This window comes from Ambystoma mexicanum, chromosome 8 (genome assembly GCF_040938575.1).
Source record: "Ambystoma mexicanum isolate Mex_15411 chromosome 8, UKY_AmexF1_1, whole genome shotgun sequence".
In the NCBI taxonomy this organism is placed as follows: Eukaryota; Metazoa; Chordata; class Amphibia; order Caudata; family Ambystomatidae; genus Ambystoma; species Ambystoma mexicanum.
In genome coordinates this window covers 719,748,437-719,771,496 of record NC_090929.1, presented here as the reverse complement: position 1 = coordinate 719,771,496, position 23,060 = coordinate 719,748,437, and the positions used below count along the sequence as shown (strand labels likewise).

Genomic DNA, 23,060 nt, shown 5'->3' with positions numbered 1-23,060 from the left:
GTGTCCCTTTAGGATGGGGATATGGAAGTAGGCATCCTCCAAATCCAACGACGACAGGCAATCGCCCTCCTCCAGCTGACCCAGGACGTGCTGGAGGGTGACCATCCGGAACTTCTGTGCCTTGATGAATTTGTTCAGTAGTCGTAGGTCCAGGATGGGACGCCATCCTCCTGTCTTCTTCTTCACGAGGAAGTATCTTGAGTAAACTCCGGAGCCCCGAAGCCTCTTTGGGACGAGCTCGATGGCGCCTTTCTTGAGCATCGCCTTTACCTCCAAGAGAAGTTGAGGGATGTGATGTTCCTTCCTGGCCATGGGGGGGGGACGCGCGGGCACTTCTTTAGAAACTCGAGCGCGTGACCCTGGGCCAGGGCATCCAGCACCCAACGGTTGGTGGAGATGGACTCCCACACGCCGACGAAGTTCGCCAGCCGGCCTCCCACCGGGGTGCTTCGGTGGGGGCCCGACCCCCCGGCCGGTTCAGTCCTGCTTCGACAAGGCTTTGCCGCCTTGTCCTCCCTGGCGACGACGGCGGGGTCCGCCCGACTTGCCTCGTCCCCTGTAGGCTTCTTGTGACAACGAACGGGCCGCTTGACGGTAGGTGGAATATCCGCCGCCGAAACCTTTGGAGGGACCCTGCTTGCCTCCGGTGCTCCAAAAGGGCGGCCGTCGTTGCTGGAGAACACCAAGAGCCCGGGCCGTCTCCGTGTCCGCCTTGATGGCTTGCAGGGAATCGTCCACTGTTTTCCCAAACAGGTTGTTCCTGTCGAACGGCATGTCCAAAACTCTGGTCTGCACGTCCTGCCGGAAGTCCGTTGCCTTGAGCCATCCATGCCGTCTACGAAAACCAGTATCAGCGATGTCCGTCGCTACCGTAATGGCGTGGTCCGACGCCACTTCACCTTCCTGCAAGATCTCCAGGGCCTCAGCCCTCTTGTCGTCCGGTAGGAAGTTCAGCAGGGGGCGATCTTGTACCACAACTCCCTGTCATAGCGAGCTACGATAGCCAAGGCGTTGGCAGCCTTAATCGTCGTCGCTGCCGATGAGATGACTCTGCGTCCCATTGTGTCCAATTTCTTTCCCTCGCCGTCCGGGGGGGAAGTTGACGTGGAAGCCGATGCCCCCCCGCTTTCTTCCTGGCCGCCGCGGAGACGACCGAGTCCAGGGTCGGCTGTGCCCTAAGGCACAAGGGGGCAGCGTCCGGGACCCGGTACTTCTTCTCGTACCGATCCCTTCTCGAAGGCGTTGTGGATGGGTTCTTGAGGAGGGAGAGACCCTCATCCCAGATATCGTCCAGTAGGGGTACAGCGAGGACCGTCTTCCTCTTGGTCTCGCGCCGTTGATAAAGGAAGCCTTCCTTCTTCTTCTCTTCCGGGCAGAGCTGGAAAAGCTCGGATGCCCTGGCGATCATGGCATGAAACGATCCAATCTCGTCAGGCGGGGAAGCCCGGGGAGGAGGTGACGACGGAGGATCCTCGCCGTAAACCTCGTCGTCTGTACCCGTCGTGGCCGTGTCCATCCCCCCGGGTTGTGGTCGGGGAGGAGGGCTGAGACGGGCGCGATGGTTGAAAAGGAGGTGGAGGATGAATCCTTCTTCTCTTAGGAGGAGGGCTCCCAGAAGGGCCCGGCTCCGGGTCCCCTGTCGGGAGAGGTTCCTCCGTCGGTGGTAACGGCAATCTCGTCCTTATCTCCGAGCATAAGGACTGTATAGCCGAGTTGTCTTGCGGCACTGGTTGAGGGGGCTCCGACGGGGGGACAGGAACCTCGTCGGTACCCTCGACGTTCTCGTCGTCCCCCTCGTCGGGGTCCATCCCGACGGGCTGGTCTTCCTCCACGCCAATGCCGTGGCTTAAGACTTCGATCAGCTCCTCTTCAGAGGTTGAGGCCGAATCCACGATGGCCTCCTGCCCCCCCTTCTTCTCCGCCGGAGGTTTCACGGGGGTCCTGTCGATGGGCTTGAAAGAGGACTCCCTCCGCGGTGGCAGGGAGACTCTGGGCCCCGAGGTCGCCTCCACTGGTGTAGCCTCCTCAGGCTGAGCCAGGGCCGCCGCGACTTTCTCGATAGAGGCCTTGGCCGTGTGGATCAAGACTTTCGTCACCTTAGGTGTGCTCACCGCCTTCTCCTTAGGGGGGGGTCACCGCCTCGCTCCCCCTCCGAATTGGCCTTCGAGCTCGACCGGGGCCTCTCCAGAAGCTTCGCCGGGTGCTCGGACTTCCTCTTACCAGAGCCAGAGCGTTGGCTTGTGGTTGATGGCGCCGGGGAGGCTGCGCCTGGCAACCGAAGAGCCCGACCGTTCGGCGCTCCCTGTCTCGCAGTGCTTGGCCTTCTGTTGGGCCCCCGTCGCCGGGGCGTCCTCAAAGGTCTTAGAAGACCGCTCAGACTACTACTTCTTTTTCTCTTCTGATGGGCTCTTCCCATCCAGCCAGTTGGCGAGACGCAGATGGCGGTCCTTTATGGTCCGCTCCGACATGTTCCCGCAAAACGCACAGTCTCCGCGTGCGTCTTGTCCTCATGCAGGCAGTAGAGGCAAAGAGAGTGTTCGTCCTCCTTGAAGACATTCTGAAGCTGGCATGCAGGGCAGACCCTGAACAGCTTCCCGGGCGTCGAGCTTCCCTTCTCCTGGGCCATGTCCGAGATGGGCCTGAGAAAGTTCTGGAGTCCTCCAAGCCTGACTCGACGAAATCTTCACCCTTGAGGGGCGTAGAAGAATCCGACATGGATCCCCGTTGATCGGATATAGAAAAGGTGGAGCTTGAGGCTCTTTGACCGAAAAAAGAGAACATTTTCCTATGAAAAAAGCGCAAAATCGCACTAAAGCTCGAGAGCAATAGCACGAGGATCCCAACACTTGAACGTGCGGTAAAAATCTGAGGATGGCTGCCAGAGGCGGGTCTTAGGGAGAGGGCAGTCATTGGCTGTGGTCAGTATGACGCAGAAATCAGTGATTGGTTACTACTACAAAAGTCAGATCAGAAACGAAACTGATACTGAGTTTTTTCTTTACCGAGGATTCCCAGCCTGACGACGGGGAATATTCATGAGCATGTGAATCCATGCCAGTCCCCATGCTGGAGAAAAACACATTATATGCAGAGAACCATGGGGAATTATTACAATCTCTCTCCATCAAACTACAACTCTGGGCCAAACTGCCCATTTCACTGTACAGACGGATAGCCCTACACAGAGGCTCCCAAAAGGGAAGATTTTTTGAAAGACTTGATGATAAATGAATGTGAGGAACAATTTGTTATAACTGTGCTGTCGTCGTGCCGTCCTAAGGACATATGGTCTCTCTTCCGACTATACCTATGTAATATGCTCCCTGAAGATGACAGCAATGCACTGTCACCATCCTAATCGATTGTGAATATTATGTAAGTATACACATAGATATATGTGCACCGTTATGCTAATTTACCGACTGCTTTAAGCTTTGTTTGATGTAACTCTTTGAAAAAAAAAGTTAAAAAAAGAAAGGGCAACTGAGACACTGGTGCCCATTGAAGAATTTTAGAAAAGTATGTAAGCTTTGTAGACACTGGTTAAGGTGGTTTACTTACTCTCACCGTTGGAAACAGCCAGACTATCTTAATCATCTGCATGATAAGTCATTCATATTTTATACATTTTGATAAATATACTAGAATATGTTACATTAACATCAAAGTGTAAAAGAATAGACATGCTATATAGCTGAACGAATAAACAGAGTATTGTTTTGAATAAGTCCAGATGGAAAAGAAATGTTGACACTTATTTCAAAAATTGAATAAGTATTTATTGTTGCAGAATTACATTTCTCTTTTATACATATTTCATAAATGATACATGATTTTACACACCTTCAATAATTTCCCTACCTTTTTAAGGACATTTCTCCATGCCCGCCCTCCCCACATACACAAACGCCCAGCAACTGTTGGGTGACAGTCCTTGTGTTAAGTGTTTCTTCTCTTTAAAACTTTACACACACGGGATAAAACTTTTAAAAAATAACTCAACCATTCAATAATATATATATTTATATAAAAAGAAAAATTAAAAGGAGAAAAAAAAGAGGGGTGGAAGGAAAGTAAACATCCACCACGCTTAGCAAGATGAGGAGGCAACCACACAGTTTCTCCATGCCACTGGCATGGTGTAGTGGCGACTGTTTGGTCTGCCTGTTGAAACCTCAACAGTAGTGTTGGCAACAGATTGCACAAGAGATCTGCCATGCCCTCAAAAAGATGGCAATCTAATATTGGTTTCAACTTCACAAGGCACCTGCTTCTTTTCTATGTAGCATTTCTTGTAGCTTGAATCTTTCTGTGAGGAGAACAAAAATACCCACTCCAATGATAAATTAGAACCCTGCCCTCCCACCCAAACCTCATGCCATGCTCCACAATTCCAACAGTGTGTTCAGCTATTTTCGGAGAGATGGATTGAGCTGCTGTCTTTTGGAAGTGATTAGATAAGAAAACGATGTACCTACATACATCAAGTACACTTCCCACATTCTGGACAGAAAGGAACAAACCCAAGTCCCACTTCTGATTAGTATCAAAAATCGGAGCCACTGGAAGTATGGCAATACACTTGTAGCAGTAGAGTGGCTACGATATTCCAGGTGAAATGTAGTATCCTTCAACTATCAGCAAACTATGCCAGCGAGATCACATGAACAATGCAACCATGTGCAGTATGTCATGAATGCAAGTGATCATGTCTTTAGACCTTGGTGCGGACTCTGCGATTCCTAACTGATCTCAGGGTATGAGAAATTCCTCAAAAAGTATTTCTCAGTCGCTAGCCAAACCAAGCTAAGTACCAGACACGAGGGTGTGGGGGTAACCCTCCCTCTATACCAATAAAGAATACATATAAAACCTGTCATGCATTTAGCCCATTGACCGAAGGTCCAATGTGCTGGAGAGAGGAACTTGTGTTGGGAGATCACCACGTGCCATTTTCAGATGATCTGCACCAAGCTTTTTTTTTTTGGTGTTTGGACTTGGATAAAATTTGTCTTTGATGCATGAGGGGAACAGACAATATCTGCATGTCCATTTGTACATGGTTAGGTGATTTTTTCTGATAAAAAGGTTGGGATGATTCAGTGGCCCACAGTGACCAGGCCATTTAAAAAATAAATCTCCTGACTGTTAGAAAATGCTATGTTAAGTATGCGACCTGGACAGGTCAATGTTAACTCCCACTGGCATTACATTTTGAATGTTTGGTTATGCCAGACCTGCCATGGATATTGGGACATTGACGTGTTATAGCCACACCATCCCAAGTTAATAGTACCAGAAGAAAAAAAAGGAACACAAATAACCCAGCATTACATTCTCAGTATGGAACACTCAACCATACATTTTTCAAGTGCACTGAATTCTCATCCTGAGAGGGGAAAAAAAGATGTATTGATTAAGACAATTTTCCCCAAGCCCTTTTCTGAGAGACATTTAATTTGCACACTTATTCTCCCAATTTGTTTCATTTTATAATCCTCTCTTATTTTATTAATTAAAGGTAAAAAGTAAACATTCCACCCCCAAACCACCTCCCAGCTACCACCTGCAATACTTCATTCAAAGGCAAGAGTTATCCACAGGTTTGCCGGGGTCATACAGTAAGTCTCAGTTTATCAATCTTTATCATTGATCTGCTGTATCGGAAGGTGCACTTGCAGGGGGTCACGCAGCCTCTTAAGATCTAACTCCGTCTAAATAGAAAAGTAAAATATAATTAGTGGACCAAAGTAGTAAAATGCCAGATTCTTTTAGATAATATCTAGACAATTATTTATTCGAAGTGTACTATACAAAGTCTACTAATCATGGATATTTATACTGTGCACTATCACCACCGGAGTGGTCCCCTGGCACTCTGACGGATCCGAAAGTAGAGAGGGTGGTGTAAGTTAGTAGGACAGAGTGAGAGAGTGAGCAAGAGAACTGTGATGTGCTGTTGGCAGCTTCAGTTCGGTTAACATTATTTGCTGAACTTAGGTGTGCTTTTCAGTCGAATACCATCAAAATGTTTTTATTACATGAAAACCTTTCTACTCTTGAAAGCAAAATTGCCTCCTGCAACCCCCTATATATATGTTTCGAAGAGTGGTGGCAAATAATGGTTGATGTCAATAAGTGTTATGGCAATACAATTAGTGTGTTGTGTGCCTAATGCAAACACAAAGGATGCCGGTCACACAAAAAAAAATGATACAAAGGGCAGAGGTAGACTTGACAATTCCTGTGCTATGCAACAGGCTGGGACCTTGATAATAATAATGTTCTTTTGCATGTTTATCTTTGACGAGCAATGCATTTTATAGTGCTAAGTAAAATGCAGTTCTGTTCTATGTGTAGTGATCTGTGACACCCTTGCGCTTTAAAATATAAGCTAATAAAATTTAAAAAACTAGATATTAGGGCTTTGGGATCAACAACCCAGAGATGAAGCAGGCACAGAACCAGTATCCATCACAAACTCTAGCAGGGATAGCTTACATTTAAGAATTTGGCATGCGACAAAGATTTCGGTTCACACACAACCATCCATTGGAAATGCTGTCAGATAAAGGTTTTACAAACCTCCAGAGGTTGGGTGTGGGAAACATTCTAATGAGTTTGACACAGGGATCAATCCAAGCATGGTTCTGTATTTTTAGTATTCATAATCTAATTCAAAGTACAGTACTAAAACTGAGAGGTGACCTGCAGAATGCAAATAAAAAAAAACAAAAACAGATGACACTGTGTGCCTTTCTCTTACCTGAGCAACTGCACCTTTGAGTTGGTTGTATTTTTCGAGGTCAAAACATGTCTTTTTGGCTCCTTTGTGGAAGAAGTGCAAGTACTGTCTGTCCCTTGCATCGGGATAAATGTATTCCTGTGTTAAAAAAAATAAAGAAGAGGAAGTAATATAATACGTTTAGTTGCACTCTTGAACAACTAATAATAACTAAGGTTTATAGAAATGCACATAAAAGCCTTTATTCTATGTCAAGACCGGGGGCAGGCTTTATGCTTTTATTTAGTCTTTCCTCAAGCTTCAGTGTTTCAAAACCTAAAGAACAGAAAACAGGGTAAAGGATTAATTTCCATGACCCTGGGAAATGTTTCAACAATTTCAACGATTACATGGGATCTGCAACTCCACATGTGACCATATGACCAAATCACAGTCCTCAGCGTATCAGTAGTAGCAATCGCCTTTTTGAAGCTGCTCTAGCAGCACATAATGATATTTCCTTATATTAGACTTCTGCGTAGGTATCTTGCTGTAGCCATGCTGCGCACAGTAAAATGTTGCTGGGCCTGAGGGACCAGGCACGCAGCAAGGGTGGAGGATTCAGCAGCAAAAAAAAGTATTGACAGGGCCCCTCAGCATTTGGTTAGGAACCCCTCAGTAAAGGGCGAGTTCCTCTCTGTCGGAACAGTGCACACTGATACTCAGCTCAGGCGCAGCAGAGTGACGTAAGCAGATTGATGCCAACAGTGGTATGTTTTTAGATATCACTTTAGAGACCAATAACAGCAACTTGAAACAGGATTTCCTTTTAATAAACGTATACTGGAACCCTGCTGCTGTACATGTAGATACTGCCCTAAATGAGATAAACGATATAATCGCCCAGTGGCTTTGTAAGATCTATCAAAACAATATTCTGGTCTCTGGAGATTGTAAGTCCTTCTGTACATTTAACTAAAATTATAATTGTGAGGCTAATCTGAATTCCACATGGATTGGCCCGACACTTAAAAACATTAGGAGACCATAAGGGTTCACCTTATGACCTCTTGGGGTCTACATTTACTAACGCCACGTCTCTTCTTCTCAAACGATAATGTGGAAAAGAGGGGCAGCTTCATTTTCAGTAGAACAAACTTTTATCTCTAAACCTTTGCCTATAAAATGTTCCATTAAATATAATGGCTATGTCTAATGACTACCACACCGTGATTTCATTTGGTATAGAATTCAACCCCATGTGGCTGGAAATAGAACTGGTTTTAGCTTTTGCACCCACACTACGAAGGGTTTTAGTGTACGTTGGAACACTAGCCTTTTAAATAAATGTAATAAAACTCCTTGTTATTGATGATTGAATATTCGAATGTGGACTCCAATCAAATGTTTACCACAGACATGTTTACGAAGACTATTCATGAATGTCTAACAAAGATTAGACAGGGCATATTTTTGTAATAATCCTAAAATTAATCTCTAATAAAAAACTGGCTGAAGTCAAAATGAAAAAAAGAAATTACCTGAGGCATATTAGACAGTTATATATGCATGATGACCCTGACAGTAAATTTTTATAAGGATATGCCAGAAATATCTGAACTTTATTAAAAGGATGAAATATGATTTGTATATAACGGACAGTCCACAAATGGTACATTCCCTTAATTAAGGATACTGCATCTTTTTGGGAGATTACCAATAATTTAGCACCCAATAACCCTAAAGTCCAGGATAATTTGATTGAAGAAATGACACTGATCACCCAACATAAAGCCGTATATGCCAGATTAAAGATTGGAATTCCAATTTAAACATCACTATGTAAAATCTTAGGAGAAGAGAACAGCATTTTTTTTAACTGACTATATTTTTGACCCAATTCTTAAATCCAAGATGATAGAGAGATCCAGGCCCAAATTCCTTGGCCCCATCATGATAACATTTAACCCTAAACTCTGGGCTAGATTCCTGACTAACACATTAAATTACTTTTGCCCCCCGCCAATTCATAATTTTTTAATCATACAGATAGTAAGATTACAATACTATTACCAAAGTATAATACAACAAACAAAAAGGAGGGATACAACAATTCAAGGGAAGGTAATCCGTAAAAGCAACAGCAGAGCAAGCATTGCGAAAAATCCCAATATCAGCGTGAGTGAGCAGAATTTCCCATTCCTATTGAACATATTCTAACATATTTAACCATTAATATAAACAGCTGTATGGTATCAACTCACATTGAAACAAAGACTTAAATAACACAAGACGAGTCAGGAATGATCTAGGGGTAACTAATAAGAATTAACCATCATATCAGGGTCTAAATTATAAGTATACAAAAATAAAAACAATATTAGTGTCACTAAACATATACATTGTTGAAAGTGCCCCAAATCAATTGATAGTATCATACGTTAATAAGGATCTGAATGAAGACTCTTTCCCTAGCAGATAACAGTAACATACTTTGGAGCCAATACTCAAGTTGGGGCCTCCCACTAGATTTCCATTTCATAAGTATCTGTTGCTTAGCAAGAACAACGCTTTGTCTAGTGTCTGGCTCCAACAGACAATTTTAAATAATTTGGAATTAAACATAGAATAGTGCAGTATGTGGTAATACAGTCACTAACTCCATCCTAGAAGACCTCCTCCCAATACCGTTAGATGTTTCCACAAGACCACAACATGAGTATTGGAGCCAGTTCTTATAAAGAGCTTCTCCCTTCTAGTTGGCACCTCGCCTATATTATTCCAATATATAAAAAGAGACAAATCAAATCCGGCTAATTACTGCTGCATCGCAATCCTCATGGCGTCCATTAAGATCTTTGCTTCTTTACTCTTGAAACAACTGGAAACTTGTGTGGTAAACTTAGGTTTTACTTTTGAAAATCCAAATTGGCTTTTGAAAGAGATTTGGTACATCCCTTAAAAAGGGACGGTCCTTATTCATCTTTTTGCGTCCATGAGAAAAAAAGTTTGGACAAACTGTATAGATCACTACCATGGATATGTACAATGCATTCGATAGGGCGATCAGGGAGAAACGTTGGCAAAAACTAAAACATTGGGGCATTCCAGATTATATACGTAGTCTCATCATGCTTCTTCATGAAAACGCGGGAATTAAAATAAGGCTGAATAAAGAAGGTCAATTATATCAAGGGCCATTGGTACACATATGAATTAAGGTAGGGTTGCATCTTGGCCCCTATATCATTTTCAATCTCTACATCATAGATATTGGAGAGTTATGGAACAACTTAGATTGCTTTGCTGTAAAATTAGGTTAAATTCCCATTGACCGGCTTGCTTTTGCGGATTATCTGCTTTACTTTGATAAAACTCCTCCTATGGGGCACTAGAACAAATTTGATTAATTTACTAGATATGGTACTGACAACAACTTTATGGTGAATGGAAGCAACTCCAGAATTATGATGCTTACAAACAAAAGATCCCCCAAAAATACGCCCTGGAAAGTGGTTGAAATCAAGCTTTTAAAAAATCCTCTCTCTTACTTATTTGGGATTTAATGTTTCCAATTATTTATCTATTGAAACAATAACATATCTTCAATCCAAGATAAAACCCCTCCTTGCCCAATTCAAAAGAATGTATTTGAAACTATCCAAATTCATATTAATGCCACTTTTGAAATTTTATCGTATGAAAATAGTGTTAATTTTAACCTATGGTTTAGATGTCCTCTTGCAAGACATGTGCAAAGTCCTTAACACCTTAGACGGCGTTATCTGGAAAACTACTCTGGGACTTCAATTTACCATACCAAATACTGTAACAACACAGGAGTGGAATCCTAATTCATTGGAAAGTATAGTTGGGTGGAAAAAACTATCCTTATATGCAAAGATGTCCAATCCACCAACTAAATCACGTTTTGAGGCTATTAAGAATGTATTGGAGAATAACTCCTCTACAAATAAGTTTGCTAGGATGCCAAAACTCTTGCAGGAAATTGGTTCAGACCCCTCAGAATGTGTCAAAAATCCTAATACAACTAAAAAGATTCTGAAAAAGACTGGAGAATAACAGTTCAACAACTAAATGCATATTCTCTTCATTTCAAATATTCAAATTTTTTTAGGAATCAAACAAAACTAGCACAATACATACATATCTTCCCTTGTCACAAGTTAGAGGGATGAATATAAGATTCATATTGCCTACTATGGAGTGCCAATGCCCCAGATGGGCCTTTCGACGTATAAACGATCTTGTAGACTCTGTGGTGTTCCAGACGATGTTTAAACACTCAAGCATCCAACTATATAACTTCCCAGGAACAATACATTTAAGAAATGTGTAGTTCCAGCAATGTATACATCCCAATCTTCCCTATTTTGGAAAAGGCGTATGACACAGATTGATGATTGGGGACAATATAGGATCAGTATTAAAATTGTGTAGAATAAAAAAAAATGCTAACAGGAACTGTCACTAGCACTTCAATGATCTGTATTTAGGGCCTGATTCACAGAATGTTTTCCTATGGGATTGCACCATTATAACACGCTTATGTGAATCAGGCCCCTAATCTCTTTGATAATCTAGTAATTATTTATATCTCAGAATATAATATAATTAATTTACTTTTTCTGAACTGGTTTATAGATACATTTATGTAAAGTTAAATTTTTTAAAACTAATTCAACATTTAAAAAACAGAACGTATATTGCGTGCCAACCAATATAACCGCCCAGAGCACCCCATCTTCGACCTGTGCCATTGTTTGCGGTCTGCTCCTCTCAGAATGCATGACATGTTCTCAGCTTCTGCAACAGCTGCAGCGACAGCCTCCAGCCAGTGCTGACAAGACCAGATAGCCGGCCTGCTGGCAAATCAGCAGATCTGGTTCCTCGGAACATCAGATTCAACAAAACGTTTAAGAGCACACAAAAAGAAAATTAAAAAAATAGAAAAGTAATATATAGATGTTAGTGGTAAAAGTGACAGGGGATCAGAGCCTAGATTGGTTTGATGAGTGGCAAGATCAGGTCTGCATTATAACAGTTAAGAGTCTGAGGTTCCTCAGTGGATCCCACAGTAATAAGAGCCTTCTCAGAAAGACCTGCCCTGCTCCAACACAGACTGATGGCACATCTTCGGGATAATAAAAGGAGATCCACTCTGAAGATCAGAGTGGTGAGACGGGGGAATGTGCCACACTCCGTAATGGCTCCAAGGCAGTGCATATACCCTCTCCCCGTTGCCCTTGAAAACAGTGTAGATCCGCAGAGCTCAGAGACTTTGAAAAGAAGCCTTAAAAAAAAAAATAACAAGCAAGTGCCCCCCTACAGGTCATCATGCCCAGAGGAGTTCCAGATAACAGGCAAAACATCCATGGATGAGTTTGAACTCTGTTGGGGTCAAGACAGTGGCCCTCAAAAAGTTTTAGTCTCTGGCATTTAAAGGGGAAGGACAGATGTTTGATCCAGAAGGTCTGCTTCACTTTAAGTTGGCAGATTGGACTCATGATGTTCCAACTCCACAAACCTCTGGAGAGGGAATTTGGGGTCAAGATGAGAGCAGAATGCCCTCGGCATGACATACCGGGTAAAGTAATGTCTACACTAGACATTCATATGAAAATGCGCACACCTTTATCAGCAAGGCTAGCAGAGACGCAAAAAAAGGCACCGACGTGGCCTTGAAGGCCTGTCAAGACAAACTACTAGAGGTCTTGGGGCTGCTGGTGAAAATTGTAGACTTGGTTGAGACGGCGTGTGACACGAGGACGCCGTGGACCTAGCTATGTTTGGGGTTGGATTAAGAAGGCGCTCTGCCTACATAGCAACATGAACTGCACTTTAGCTGATGAAAGGGGGCAGTGATATGCCTCGATTCCAACCTGGGAGAAATGGTTACCTCCTCTTTAGGACCTGCTGCACAAGACTGGCTGTTCAGGGACACGTTACAAAGAACTCACTAAGTTCATGGGGTGTTTACCGCCATAAGTAAAGCCCCAAGTGCCATTAAAAAGGTATTTGCTCTGAAAGTTTTCCCTACTGACAGCAGGGGGCACTCTGGCTGTTTTAGAGTGGACAGACGGTCCAAGGCAGGGAGAGAATCACTCCATTACTGCTAAGAAGTTAAGCCAGACACTTACAGGGCAAACAGTTTTCAAAAATTGATTAGCAGAGTTTGGCAATTAAACTTTTCTTGATTATCAAATAAATGTATTTGATTAGCAGTGTTGTACTAATATTTTTAATGTTACCAGAAGTTATTTGCAGCCAAGACATGAAATGAGCAACAATACAGCATTTTTGTTGGTCGCTGAAGTAGGCCATTACTGAGATGTGTGTCTGTAAAATGTAAAGGCTAGCTGCATGAATGTACACAATAGATATGATAAAGAATGACAACAGTTTTGAATACAAGCTGTTCAGCTCGGTGCAGTCATTGTTGCACAGTGCAGTATCTCGTATATTGCATGCTTGACCCATCGTTTGCTGTGTAAGTCATAGCCTGAGACGAAGTACGTAGTATGGTGTTGGTGGCACACATAGTTGTCAACTTCAGGTGGAAAGATGGCCCTTGCCCGCCATTGATAAGACCTGCTTTCAATAAAGCAATAGATGCCCTTTTGGTAAACTTGGATGCCAATGGTCCTCAGGCCCCAGCCGGGTAGGCTGAAGTACAGCATTCTAGCCCTATGCACACATGAAAGTGCTATTGCACTCAGAGCCGCCATCTGGGGTGCGGCTACCAGTCTTTGAACAATTCAGTCTTTGAACAATTCATGCTTCTATTTAAAAGAAATTACACACATGGCCGTGATTGAAAATAACTATTTCCAGGACAGGAAATAGTCTTCAAGGTGAGCCAGGAAGTACACAGTTGAGTGGGCAGGGGGGTCCGGGGGGTCGAGGTATGGCACTCCAGATATGGGTTAGCCTGCGAACCACCCACAAGGACAGGATGAAGGTTGGGCAGAGGTATAGCAACGGAGCAGGTCATTTGAGTGGCTACTTGCAGATTCCGCTTGCATTCCTGGCCTCGGAATTGGCAAGCTCTCCCCCCGCAGGTGTCAATATATAATGCACTCATAATCTTCGAGCAAAGTGAGCTCTGGCGACTTACTACAGTGAATGGTATTGCAGTTGACCTACAGATGTAAAGACTGGATGGAAGTATTGATACCTACTTTTAAGTAAACATCTAGTTCTCTGTGTATTTAATATGTAAGAGCAAAGAAAGCAAGAGACTAGGGAGAATGGATGGCGAAGCAGGCAGATAACTGGGCAAACTAAGCCATCTCCCTTTCAGTGTAGCTGATTACCAGGTTACTCACCGTAGTGACCACCTTACTTCTAGTCCACAGTCCCCTTTCCTCCATACTTATGGGACATTCCTCCGTCCTGTGGGATGGGACCGGAGCACTTTGTAAAAGCATCCAAAAATGTTTCAAAACATTTTTTGTCCTTCCTCTCTTTCTACGTGGGGCCCGGCACGCGGCCGTAGCCCCGCCCATCTCGGCTCTGCCCCACGCATCGCCCATCAGTCCTTTTCTATCACCAGGTCAGAGACCTTTAGCAATAACAGAGGAACCTTATTAGAGCAGGCGGAGGGTGGCCCTATGGAGGAAAGGGGACTATGGACTAGGAGTAAGGTGGTCACTACGGTGAGTAACCTGGTTATACTCCTACATCCTGTCCCCTTTCCTCCATACTCATGGGAGATTCCCAAGCACTCCTTACAGGAACTATGGGTGGATGGAAAAAAAAAAAACTTACTGAAACAGGTTCTTCAGCACAGCCTGACCAAACTGAGCATCAGATCTGGAGCTCAGGTCTAGACAATAATGCTTACAAAAAGCCGATGGGAAGGCCCAAGCAGCCGCCTTTGCGATGGTCTCCCAGGGGACATATTTCTGAAAGGCAACTGCGGCTGCCTTGCCCCGCACTAGGTGTGCATGAATACCTTTAGGAGGCTGCAGTCCTTGGACGGTGTAAGACTCCGTAATGCAGGCAGTAATCCATCTAGAGATAGTCGCCTTCGAGGCCTGCTTACCTTGTGGATTACCAAAGGTCACCAACAGTTGAGAAGAGATCCTAAATTGGAATGTTCGGTCCAGATAGAACTTAAGAGCCCTAATAACATCCAGGCAATGCAGAACCCTTTCCGCCTCTGAAGCGGGGTTCGGAAAAAAGACCGGCAGGGAGATTGACTGGTTCAGATGGAAATCAGAGACCACCTTCAGCAGGAAAGAAGGGTTTGTCCGTAGGACCACCTTAATAGTGTGAAAAACCAAGAATGGATGCTCCACGACAAAGCCTGGAGCTCGCTCACGCACCTTGCTGAAGTAACGGCAACCAAAAAAGACACCTTCCAAGGCAGGTGCTTGAGGTCGACCGTGGCCATTGGTTCGAAAGGTTTATGGCACAACGCCATCAGGACCACATTAAGATCCCACGACGGGTGCGGACTACGAATCGGAGGAAAAGGCGTGTCAAGCCTGCAAAATGTCTCTTAACCACTGGATTAGACAGAGTAAGAGCATTGGTCCGTAGATAGGCAGGCGGATACCACCGAAAGATAAGTTCTGCATGACAGAACGTGAATTCCCGACTCTGCTAAGTGGGATACAAAGGACAGTACCATGTCAATTGACAGAACCTGAGCCATTTGCTTCTGTACTGAGACCTAGTCGAGGGTTTCCACAGACAGGCTAAAGTGTCCTAAAGACCTGAACTCAGGCCCCATGCTGCCAAGCTGAGCGATTGTGGGGAGGGGTGCCACAGCTGCTGCTCCTCTTGGTGAAGAAGATTGGGGCTCACTGGTAACCTGATCGGTGGATACACCGACAAGTTCTGAGAACCAAAACCTGGCCGGCCACCACAGGGCTATTAGTAGAAGGGAACAGTTCACTGTGTTCTTCAGTTTGCAAATCGTCCGGTGGACCAGAGGCATAGGCGGGAAAGCATAAGCCCTCATGCTGTGCCATGGAATCTCAAGAGCATCCCCCAGAGAGGAGGCTCCCAGCCCGTTTCTGGAGGCATAAGGAGGAAGTTTCTTGTTTGCCGCCGTAGCAAAGAGGTCCACTTCCGGAGTGCCCCAGCGCAGGAAAATCCATGAGAGGATCTCCACCTTCCATTCCCACTCGTAGCTGACCATCGTTCGCCGACTGAGGGGATCTGCCATGACATTCAGCTGGCCTGGAATGTGTACTGCAAGTAGCCAAACACCACGACGAACCGCCCACTCCCAAATCTGGATGGACAGGTCCACGAGAGGGGGAGACTTGGTGCCCCCTTGCTTGTTGATGTAATACATCGACACCATATTGTCCGTGCGGACACGGACCACCTTGTTGGCAATGATCGGTCTGAACGCCTTGAGCGTTAGGAAGATCGCAAGAAGCTCCAGATGATTTATGTGGAGGAGCTTGTCCTGAGGCGACCAAAGATCCGAGACCTTAAGAAGATCCAACGTCGCACCCCACCATAGAAGGGAGGAGTCCGTCGTGACCATCACCATCGGGGCTGGGTCCTGAAAACCCATACCCACCGACAGGTTGCTGAGAGAAGACCACCACTCCAGGTCCCCTCTCATGGAAGCCAGAATAGTTATCAACTTGGAGTCCGGATTCACCGCCGGACGCCAAGAACTCCGAAGAGCCATCTGAGTCTGCCTCATCTTGAGACGAGCAAGAGGAAGAGCCAACACGCACGAGGCCATGAGGCCCAAAAGCCTCTGGAACCACCAGGCCGACATGCTCTCTGACTGCGCAAACATCTGACACCTGGCCAACAGATCCGCCATTCTGTTCCCGGTCAAGTACACTCTGCAGTCAAACGTGTTCCAGCGAAAAAAACCAGGAAAATCAAGTCCTGAGAGACCCTCATGGAAGATTTCCGCCAGTTCACTGACAGCCCGAGGTGGAACAGGAGCTGGAGGAGAGACTGAAGATTGCAGGCAGCTTTCAACGGGCAAGAGATGCGTAAAAGCCAGTCGTCCTAATACGGATACACATGGATACCCTGCAGACGAAGACATGCCGCGATCACCGATATCATATTCGTGAAGACACGCAGCGCTGAGCTGAGGCCAAAAGGTAGCACTCGAAACTGGAAGTGCTCCTCTCCCACAGAGAAATTGAGCCATCTCCTGTGTGGATTTCAGATCAGTATATGCATGTATGCATCCTGAAGGTCCACCACGCTGAGCCAATCGCCCATCTGCAACGAAGACCGTATCTGACGGGGCGTGATCATCTTGAATTTCTCTTGGGGTAGGGAAAGATTGAACTGGGAAAGGTCTAGGATGGTGCGCAGGCCAGCCTGGTTGGGTTTGGGCACCGTAAACAGCCGGGAGTAGAAGCCCTCCCCTTGTTCCCCAAGGAGAATGGGCTCCACAGCTCTGAGGTCCAGAAGTTTCTGAACCCCGGCTTTTAGGGAGGACGACCCTGACTGCTGGAAAGGAGAGTTGAAGGGTGGGGTAGGGGGTAGGGGTAAGCAGAAGCCCGCCCGAGCGACTGACCAGACCCACCTGTCCTCAGTGATGGTCTGCCACACCTCCCAATGAGACGCAATGCGTCCTCCCACCGGGGTTTCGTGCGAGTGTGGAGAACCCTCATTTGGCAGGCTTTTCAGTGGTGTTACCACCTGAACCTGAGGAGGAGGCTGAGGAACGGGAGAAAAACTGGGTCCGTTGCTTCCTCTTGCGGGAATTACCCGAAGGGGTATCCACTCTGTGGGATTTCCGGTCTAGAACCCCCCTGAAACCAGAGGAGGGCCGGCTTTACGACAACGGTCTCTGGCTCCTAAAAGGAGTTTTGACCAGGACGGACAAGGACTTAGCTGTCTGGGTGCTGTCCTTCGTTTTGGTGAGCTCCACATCCGTTGTAGAATGGAAAAGCGCCTTACGGTCAAACGGTAGGTGCAACACCTTGTCCTGCACCTCCTTTGAGAACTTGGTGGCATGCAGCCACGCCTGTCGAGAGGTATCAACTCCCTGCATAAGTCCCCGAGCCAAAGTGTCGACGTGATGATCTGCGGCCTCAAGAAGATCCTGGGCCAAGAGCCTGGCATCGGATAAACACGCCTTAAAGTCTTCCAGCTTCTCGACCGGAATGTACTCCTCGAACTCCGACAGACCTTTCCACATCTTCATATTCGCCCCCACCAACACCAGTTCTGCATTAGCCTGCCGGAGCTGTAAGGCCGACTTAGCCAAAATCTTCCTCCCAAGGAAGTCGAGGAGCTTGTCCTCTTACCCCAGGACCAGAGTAGCTGTCGTAGAAGAGGATGCTGCAGGCCTGGACTGTAAAGTGGCCGCAGCCACCACCGTGGAGGAGGGGGGCGGACAAGATGCTAGGGCCACCTCTTCCGAAGAATGGAGCCAATAGCGTGTGTCAATTTTCTTATTGACAAAAAGTCCAGAGTGTGGCTTCTCCCAGACTCTACAAACTTCGGCCAAAATGTCCTTCTGCAAGAACAGGCCGGTACGCTACGAAGGAGACAGGGTGAACGCCCCCAAAAGCACATCCTCCTGCACAGCGGGTGCCTCGGGCACTGGCAGATCCAATAGGCACATCATGTCCAGTAGCCGGTCGTGAAAAGCTCTGATAGAGCGGGGCTGGTCTTCGTTGTCCTGATCGTCCTGCCCATCATCCGAGAGGTCAGGGTCCTGCTGAACCGTGTCAGGCACCGCCTTGTCCACGGGGGATAATGGGGGCAAGGGCGGGAGGGTCGGGGGAGGCAATGTAGGTAAGGGCAGCACCGGCGGAACCACCAGAGGAGCGGGTGGAGCCGGAGGCGCAGGCGGGCATTTCTCCCTAAAAAGGCCTTGAAACACACTCGCATGGGGTCGGTACGCATGAGCGTCTGAAATTTGCTGAAAAAGGCATCCTCCAGAGACGGTTTTGGGGCTGCCGCAGTAGGCCTCATGAGGAGGATAATTCCAGGGACGCAGAGGGGAGGGTTGCCAAGCAGGCCCATCGCCAGAAGTGTCCACAAAAATCAAAGGTGCCGACCCCACCGGCAACAAGATGTTGTGCGGAAGGGGCATCCCAGCGTTCCAGTCGTAAACTGGATGAAACTGATGCGTACAAGGAATTTTATGTTCATCCTCAGAACCAACCCCTACACCTGAGGCTGATGGCGTAGTTGTAGAGGAAGAGCCCAAAATGGCTGCCGTGGTCGTGGCGGGAACGGCCGTCATTTTACCATCACCTGAGGGGAATTGAGGCACGTGTGAAGTGAGCAGGTGTCCCCGTCGGTGGATCAGGGGTCTTAATTTTTAGCCGTTACATAAGGAACCTCGGCCGAGCCGGTACTATGAGGCCTGGAATGTTTCTGCGACATACCAATAGCCAAACTAGCCTTCACAAAGGACCTTGGCGCTGCCGGTAAAGGAGGAACTCTCACTCCTTGCACCCTCAACAGTTCTGGCGTCACCACAAGAGCGGGAATTGTGAGAAACAACTTTCCCTGATAAGGCCTTGCCGGGCCTCTCAGAAGTGTTTGTGTCTTTAGCCTCTGTGCGAGGGACCTCAGACCCAGGTCCGGTAACAGCCTTACTAGCGTGGGCCTCGAACATCCGTTCGGTAACACCAAGCCCAACCAAGGCCTCGGGGGGCACCCCAGTACTTTTGAGGAAAGCCGATAAAGAGGCCTCAGAGCAAGCTCCGGTACCCCACGACTCAGTAGAAAAGGGTCTAAAAGCAGCCCCCGTAGGATGGGCCTCGGAGCGTACTCCGGTGTCCACAGGCCCCTTACTGAGACCCTCAGAGAAAACTCTGGTACAATTATTAGGCCGAGAGGGCACCTCAGGGCAAGCCCCCGGAGATAGAGCGGTCGACGATCCTCCCGGCCCGGGAAGAACCCGGAAAGGTGTCTCCCGGCTGGGGTGCTCTGAAAAGTAAAGAATTTACCGGGCGTTTCTTCTTTTCGTCGGTAAAGGATTGAAAATGCGAAGGAGGAGTACGGCGAAACACCTCCTCCCACCGCTCTAACCGACTTTGAAGTGCCCGGACCGAAAGGGAATCACAGTAAAAACAGGAGTCCCAACGGTGTCCAGACCCAAACACTCTAAACAAAGAGGTTGGGGATCCACCCTTGTGAAGCGTTGGTGACACGATGAACAATCAGGAAAGTCTAGTTTGAACGACATAGACAGACTAGTACACGATCGCTAGCGAGAGCCAGAGAGGAGGAAAAAAGGGAAGACAATCTTCCGCGGATGCAAGTGCGTCCAGTCCCAAACGAGCAGAGAAAAGGACTGATGGTCGATGCATGGGGCGGAGCCGAGATGGGCGGGGCTACGGCCGCATGCCGGGCCCCGCGTAGAAAGAGAAAGAATGTTTTTGCTACATTTATGGATGCTTTTATAAAGTGTTCCGGTCCCGTCCCACAGGACGAAGGAATGTCCCATAAGTATGGAGGAAAGGGGACGGGACGTAGGAGTAATAAAGCAGCAGGGTGATAAGCTAGAATGTCAGAGAGTTTGGGATCAGCTCATGGTCAGAGAACCCGGTGCAAAGATTTAAGAAATCACCAAGTCACAGTGCGACCATTGCCATCAAAAGCATTTGGCCATGTTATGATGTACATTTGTAATAGTGTTCACCCCCAAAAAAGGAAATTTAGTTCACACTATGAGGTTTAGATATACTAACCTAAACTTTATTGAAAATGAAGATAATGCAGCGTTTTACAGTAGCAATACTGTAATTATCATTTTGCAACACTTTAAATTATTTGGGATGAACTGCAGGACTGTCTTAAGCACATTACCAAAAGCTTGAAGTTTCAAAATGCAACCAAGTCGCCTTTGCAATTTTGAAACTCAAGTTTTTTGGAATACTTTTTTTATTTTTTTAAACGTAGATCCCTAATAAAATCATCCAGATTACTTTTGTTTTGAAAAAGAAATAACCTACCCTGGCTAGCACTCCCACACAGGCCTTTGGCACTTTTAAGTTAAGAGTGGAGGGGTCGATCACTGCTGGAATCTCTCTCTTAAGGCCCCTTTGAGCTTGCAGTAAACAGAGAAAAGAAGGTGGACTGAGCCCTGGGCAATCAAGAGGCCTGCAGGGTGAGCTGTGCTTTCACTGTACATGGCAATTCAAACAGCGAGCTGTTCTACAAAAGTGTCAAATGAATAAGCAGACCTACAGCATTGCATAGCAAATTGCTATGCGACACAGCCTATTTTATGCCTTGACCTCCCACCTAAAAAGGTCAGGGAAGCAGAGGGCAAGTGTGGAGATGCCCTCCAAGTCAACCCTTCCCCTTTCATCAGAGATGTAAAAACCACCAGTTGGTGGGTGCACAGTGTTCTTTGTATACAATTGGGAATCCTTGCTAGGGGATTCATGGATCCGGCAGATGGCTAGAGGTTTTTGGTTAGAGTTCACAGGCATTCCCACACAAGAGAAGGAAGCACCTTCCATATACCTTTTTCCATCCAATAGTCTGCTTCTGGCATACGAAATGCAGAACTCAACCAGAAAGGGCCATTGTGAGGACAAGCATCTAAGTGTTTTCTGAGCAATACATTTCTAGTACACACTAAATCAGAAAGTGAGATTGCCTATACATCTGAATAGTCAACGACTGGGTGGTCTATTGCCATTTTAGGATGGAGGGCATACACCAACCCAGCAACATGCCAGTGGTGCGATTGTCCCAGCTGGACCCCCATGATGGTTATCCAACAATCCCCATTAACACTCCATGCAGATGCTTCCTTCCGTGTCAGTGAGAGGATCAAACATGGGAGCTCATTAGCCTGCCATTAGGGCTCTACAGAGTCCTGCCGTGTTTTTCAAAAGCAATGAGGTCAATGGTTGTGGCCCTTTGGGAGAGGGGAGTATGCATTATTATGGATGTTATAATCTTTTTGTATTGATTTAGCTGAATTAATCAACTTTTCAATTAAAAAAAAATGTAACAATGTTAATACAAGAAATTAACATAAAAATTGTATAGTGCATAATCACAAAAATTACAATATATAAACAATCAAAAAAGATATACATGTACAGCCAACATAACATAATATATATAACATAGGATGGTGACACAATTTGAAAAAGACAAAAAACATTGGAGCCAGACTTCATTTGTCCCAAATCTCATAGTTACTCAATGCCAATGCATAAGTGTGTCATTTGAACCGAAAACCTGACATTAAATTACTCTTATACAGCAATTGGGTTCTTCAAAAATAGAAAGTACTATCTACACGCTGGAAATGGCGACAGCTATCTCGTTATGTAAAAATTCATTTCCCACCTAAAAACTCTTTGTACGAAGACCAGAAATGTATGTTGGATTCATCCACCTCAGCCTCCTTTAACAAATATTACCTTAGTATGCAGCATCTTTTGTATTCTTTACGTATTACGATTGAAGATGTATATTTGCGGCCAGGCTTTGCAAAAAGGAAGCTCTTTGAGCAGGATTGGCTGCTTACAATTGAAAGAATACCAGCATATAACATGTACGAAGAGTATGGTGCTTTTCTGAAACAACGTATCCCTAGATTCGATCATGTTATTTTATTCCTATGCAACCACACCAGACAAGCATATATATGGTACAGACTGAACCTATAACGTACGAGAAAGAACTGCTATTTGGATCAACAAAGGGGAACCTAAAGTAACTAAATGCCGTTTTCCCCTTATGTAAAGAACCGATTGAGTCCATGAAACATCTTATTCTTAAATGCCCACACTTCAAATCAATGAGGACTAATCGACTCGCGAAATTTTTAAACATTGATTTCGAAGATTGTTTGCAATTTCTTTGGGCACGAATGATGCAAGGTACGCATAAACCCCTGGTATTTGAATTGGTTAGCCTGTGTAAGTACATTGAAAAAGAGCTGCTAGGTTTTAAGGACTAGAGGATACAAAGTGTCAGATATGATATTCTCCATCTTAAACTGTTATAAGAAGATGTAAACTTTGTCTTTAAATGTAAATATGTTATTGTTCTTTTAAAAAAAAAATGTGTAAAGGTTCTACATTTTTGTACTTGAACTATAAACAAATAAAAAAATGAAAAACAAGAAAGTATTACAAATTCCAACAAGCATGGCGATGGACCATGTACACATCTTAACAATGTTTCAAACCATCATCACTGATCTCCCAGATCCTTATCTCACCCTTCATTTGGATAACAGAAACCAAACAATCGCAATATATTCATTTACAATCTGCATGGCAAAGGAACACAACTTACATTGGTCATGAGAACTCGAATTTCATTTAACCTGATTTGAGTATATTAAAATCTTGTCTGGCTATCAAAAGTCAATACATTG

At 45.6% G+C, this 23,060-nt stretch overlaps 1 protein-coding gene across 2 annotated transcripts in view; it reads right to left on the bottom strand.

Moving 5' to 3' along the window:
* Window positions 1-3,754: 3,754 nt before the first annotated feature.
* The window catches only part of MCU (mitochondrial calcium uniporter), a 1,096,889-nt gene continuing 1,077,583 nt past the window's right edge, over window positions 3,755-23,060 (bottom strand). For both annotated transcript variants that reach the window (XM_069610523.1, XM_069610524.1), the window contains 2 exons: window positions 6,767-6,883; window positions 3,755-5,714 (listed from right to left, as the gene is read on the bottom strand). In XM_069610523.1, the coding sequence (XP_069466624.1) occupies window positions 5,637-5,714; window positions 6,767-6,883 (195 nt within the window). In that variant the 3' untranslated portion in view covers window positions 3,755-5,636. The remainder of the gene's footprint in view (window positions 5,715-6,766; window positions 6,884-23,060) is intronic.